The sequence below is a fragment of the Sinocyclocheilus grahami genome, unplaced genomic scaffold, assembly GCF_001515645.1.
Source record: "Sinocyclocheilus grahami isolate Dianchi unplaced genomic scaffold, SAMN03320097.WGS_v1.1 scaffold3794.1, whole genome shotgun sequence".
Classification (NCBI taxonomy): Eukaryota; Metazoa; Chordata; class Actinopteri; order Cypriniformes; family Cyprinidae; genus Sinocyclocheilus; species Sinocyclocheilus grahami.
In genome coordinates this window covers 9,750-14,553 of record NW_015508854.1, presented here as the reverse complement: position 1 = coordinate 14,553, position 4,804 = coordinate 9,750, and the positions used below count along the sequence as shown (strand labels likewise).

The window sequence follows — 4,804 nt, the reverse complement described above, 5'->3', positions numbered from 1 at the left end:
TTCTTCTGTTTATTCCTTAAACTGTCCATACTTGGTACCATGCATACCCTGTTAGAGTAATAAATGAAGACTATTTAACATCAATACCATGTTGTCATGTGAACCAGTGGTTTTCAAAATGCGAGTCATCTGCCAAAACACACTTCTCAGTTTATTTGAAGAAAACCATCTAATTGAGTCTGGTTATAGCAAGAATGGCATTTTGGTTTAACCAATCACGTGGTTTCACAGAAAGTGACAGGCACTAATTGAGGGATAACAATGCAAACTGTTAGAACAAAAAAAAGAACTAAATGAGACTAAGCAATGCACTGCATTAATATTATATATAGTATAATTGCTTTTCCATAACATGACGTATTTGTAGTGTTTCATTCACCACCTCATCGCTGCACAGGCATGTAAATGCAGTATTTTTGAAATGGATACCAGCATTCTGCTGTGTATTGTTTATTGCATGTTTTGTATGTGATTATAGTGGCAGTATGAAACACTTTTTTTTTAATCTTCTTTTCACATGACCTTAATGTTACATTGTTCATCAACCAGAGGCATCCAGTTACTGGCCGTGTCCGAAAGCTGAAAAATGCTGCCTACAGAAGTAGGAATCCAATGATCGTGAGCTGACCTTCATCTTATCAATTTTTGAAGGCAGCTAGATTACTCCTTCACTACCTATAATATCTTATAATAAAAGATGGCATCTGAAAGTTGTGGTTGGTTCTCATTTAGTGTGCTTTTGACCAACTTTCTCCACTTTTGATGGTATTTCAAGCAAGTAATTATAGTGATTAAATATTCGTTTAGTTATCACCTAAACTCGTTCTATTTTGTTGTAGATCATTAAACCTTCCTGCTGCCTCAAGTCAGGTACCTTCATGCACAAATGCTGCCTGCAAATTCATTGCCTGATAAGGCAGCTTAGCAACAAGCCAGCTGCCTAAGCTTTCGGACGCGGTCATTATGTCTAACATATCGCAGTTTAATCAAATAATGAGTTACATTAGATGTTACAGTTTATACATTTATTTTAATCATCACTGTTCATCATAATTTTTTTTATATTAAAAACAAAGATCAGGTGAAATGCACTGCATTGTAAATAATCCAGGAGTTCTATGCATATGGACAATTTGTGCATAGTGTATATACACCACTGCTTTCCTTTCAAAACTTTGAAGAATTTCAATGTTCAACTGAACTTGTTTGTATGCGGCTTTTCCCAGCTCTCTGCAGACAATGTGCATTCGCTTTTGACCAAACTCATGTTTAATGAATCTGCCTGTAAAATATATATGCACCGCACATTTTTAAACAATGATCTGCATTAAACACACCAAACCCAAGTTGTCCTGACCGTACATCACCCTCAATGGCAAAGATTCAGGTGTCAGTGTCATTTTAGTGTTGTTTAAGTTGTTACTTAACCATGATTACATCAGGTCTAAGTGCTGAAGCAGCAACATAAGTGCTCAAATACAGCCAGTTTTAAAACACTATGATTGAATAAGTCTATCATATAATCTGATGCAGATTGCAGACGTGTCAAACGGACACTTGGCAACAAATAAAAAAATTGCTCTGTACATACAAGATGCTTAAAAATAACACAAGCATAGATGCACAGAAATACCAATGTACAAACATGTCACAAGAAACGCTTCAGAAAGCACCAATGGAGCAGACGGGCAGTTTTTCTCCTAAACTTTATCTATTAATATGAAATATCTTTTTGAACACCCTTTTGAAGTTTTCATTGCACAGTGGGTATATGAAGGGATTCAGGGTGGAGTTGATGTACCCTAGCCAAATTGTGAACATGTGAAGGTCATGATGCACACAGGTCTCACACAAGGCCGTGACCATGAAGGTGATGAAGTACGGGATCCAGCACACCATAAAGACGCCAATGATGAAGCCAAGCTGCCTGGCGGCTTTCCGCTCCTTTCGGATGCGCATACTGTGGATGCTCTGCTTGGACTGTTCACAGAGCTTTAGCCATGTCTGTTTGACGGGGTGAGCATTGGTGGCGTCCAGCGGAGGGCTGTTCTCAGCCCATGGCGACGGTGGTGATGGTGGTGTGCTGTGATTGCAGAGAACCGTGGTGTAATTATCGACATCCACAGTCAGTGCACTCTCGCACATGTTGCCAACAGAGTTTGGAACTAACACATTACAGTTGTTTGCATTTATGCACGTTTTGGGCTGAGGGTTATTCTCGGACTGCAGAAAGGCAAGAGATAATGATGTCGGGCCTTCGGCAACGGTTTCCCCATCGTCGCTCTGAAACGAGATCTCGTTGGAGTCTTGCATGCTCTTTCTTGTGCGTTTCGAAAGCCTGAACATTGGTTTCTTCTTGTAGCAACTCTTCCTCTTTGGCTCAGACAAGGAATCGGTATTGTCCTCGTTATTGTCCCTCGAGTTGTAAGGCTGCTCCAAGCTGTACTGATCCAGCAGGCCCTCGTTTTGAGAATACGCTTGTAAAGCCAGACTCTCTCTCTCCGAGGCTTTGGGTATCTGCAGTTGCATTCCATTATGTAATGTGTCATCTGCTTCTGTTTTCACCTTCGGACCGGCAAAGTTCTCCCACTCTCTGTAATGATCGCGGACTGCGATGAAAATCTGCGAGTAGAACAGAAGCATCAGAAAGGAAGGAATGTAGAAGTTGAGGATGGCTGTCAGAACTTTGAACCAGGTCACGAAGCGGAAATCCGTGTCGCACTGGTTCTCCAGCTCTGGCTTCCTGTTGACCTGAGCAAACATCCGCCAGCCCAGGATGGGAATGATCCAGGTCATGGAGAGCAGCCACGCGCTACAAATCAGCAGCGTCGCTCTTCCCCGTGTCCGATACTTCAAGTACTGTAACGGGTGGCGTACGGAGCGGTACCTGTCCAAGCAAAGGATGAACAAGCTGAAAATGGAGGCCGTGCTCGCCACATAGTCCATGACCAACCAGAACTGGCAAATGACATGACCCAGTTTCCACTCGTCCTCAAGAAGGTAGACCAGATTCAAGGGCATGACTGTAGCCCCGACAATGAGGTCCGCTATCGAGAGGCTGACGATGTAGAGGTTCCCTACTGTGTGTAAAGTTCGTTCCTTTCTAACGGCAAAAAGGACCAGCAGGTTCATGATAACCGTCAGAAGGGACAGTGTGCCAAGCAGAATGCCCAGCACCGCATTGTTCATGTGATGGTGGAAGGGAGCGGACGCATTCAGAAGACTTGTAACGTTGGGTTCGGAATGCTCTTGAAGAATTCTTTTTCCTTGGCTGTTTGTCGTGGTGAGTATCGTAGTCGTCTCCATTGAGCAGTCCAACGTGTCACATGATGGGTTTTAAAAGTCATATCCACATAATGGGGTTTCTGAAAAACAAAACCAAAGAGAATGCATCACGTTGAATTCTTGTGCGTAATGTGCACTTATTGATGTGTGACTCACTACAGTGAATGGAGACATCCATATTTCCGATGTTGCCAGCGAGCTGTGCTCAGTCCACATGTCTGAAATGTCATGGTCTTACGACAGCACAGACGCAAGCAGGTTTGTTAAGAAGCAGTCGCAGAGACCATGGATGTTCAGAAGATATGTGAGACACACATTGTCTCGTTGCTAAGAGAGATGGTTTCTATCCATTCTTGACCACAAATAAAAGCCTAGACATTAATAAACCCTTGTCTGTGTCTGGTCTAGCCTCTCATCTCAGGTCTTAGCCTCTCTGTCTCCTTGGTAGTTCTGCCTGTCTATATAAGTGTATTATGTAGTCAGGGCTCTTCATAACAATTTTTGCACAAATGTGACAGTTTTCACTATCTTTATACATTCAAATATCTGTTTTTTTTTGTCACTGGATTTGTAATATGCTCAATTTGGATGAGAAAAGAAAATGTGTGCAACCATAATACATAATGTGACTTAAATGCCTTGCCTATGGGGAAGAGAGGTAGAATGTTATTAATTCCTAAATCTATTTTATAATTTGTCTGTTCCACACATACTGTATGATATGCCTTAAGAAGACTTGAAATATTGTGCATATTTGAATTACGTTTATGCTGCTTTTTGGAGCTTGATAGCCCCTGGTTTCTGTCTACTGTTGTTTTATGGGGAAAAAACGACTAAGTCATGTCGTTAATCTGAATTGAAGACTCTTGTGCTACAAGTTAACGTTCGCACAACAATTTAACATCGATACAATGTTCACTTATTGTGTTTCTGAGGAATGACCAAGAAGCCACATATACTTGCACCAAATGTTTATGCATTTCTGTAAACCTGAGAGCATTAAGGTTTACAGCGGTGCACTCAGGTTTTGTACATTCTCCAAACAGATTTATAATCATTTCTCGACGCGTAATGTGGAGAACCCCAAGCTAGTGATACACTTCGTCGCACCGACTTTATGATGTGCTGGTGTGAAACTTACACGCGTTAATCGTTTTCTGAAGAGTTGTGCGTAAAATCTCACGCCTTTTACTAACAAATCGCTATGCATTTTTTTTACTGGATAAAGATCACCGAAAGGAAAACGATGGATGTTCTTCGCGGAGACGCTGCGGTTCAGCCGACACCTGTGGAATGTCTGCCATCTGTGCGTAAAGACGAATAATTCTTGCGCGGTGCGCGGTGTCTGTCCACCAGTCAGTCACGAGAGCTAATGTTAGTCACTTTTACATCACTGATTTAGTGATTCTCTTCAGTGACATTCATTTAGCTCTGAATGTGATTAGATTATAATCATAGCGGAAACTTACCCTTCCGACTTGCAGTAAACTCCCAGCAGGGATGATGTTATCTCCACAGA

At 41.8% G+C, this 4,804-nt stretch overlaps 1 protein-coding gene across 1 annotated transcript; it reads right to left on the bottom strand.

The window, feature by feature from the left end:
• Window positions 1-1,707: 1,707 nt before the first annotated feature.
• On the bottom strand, window positions 1,708-3,327 carry LOC107576492 (histamine H1 receptor-like; the record flags this gene model as incomplete). Its single annotated transcript, XM_016262660.1, has 1 exon — window positions 1,708-3,327. A coding segment is annotated over one exon (1,620 nt), but the record flags the coding sequence as incomplete, so codon positions are not given.
• Window positions 3,328-4,804: the final 1,477 nt, after the last annotated feature.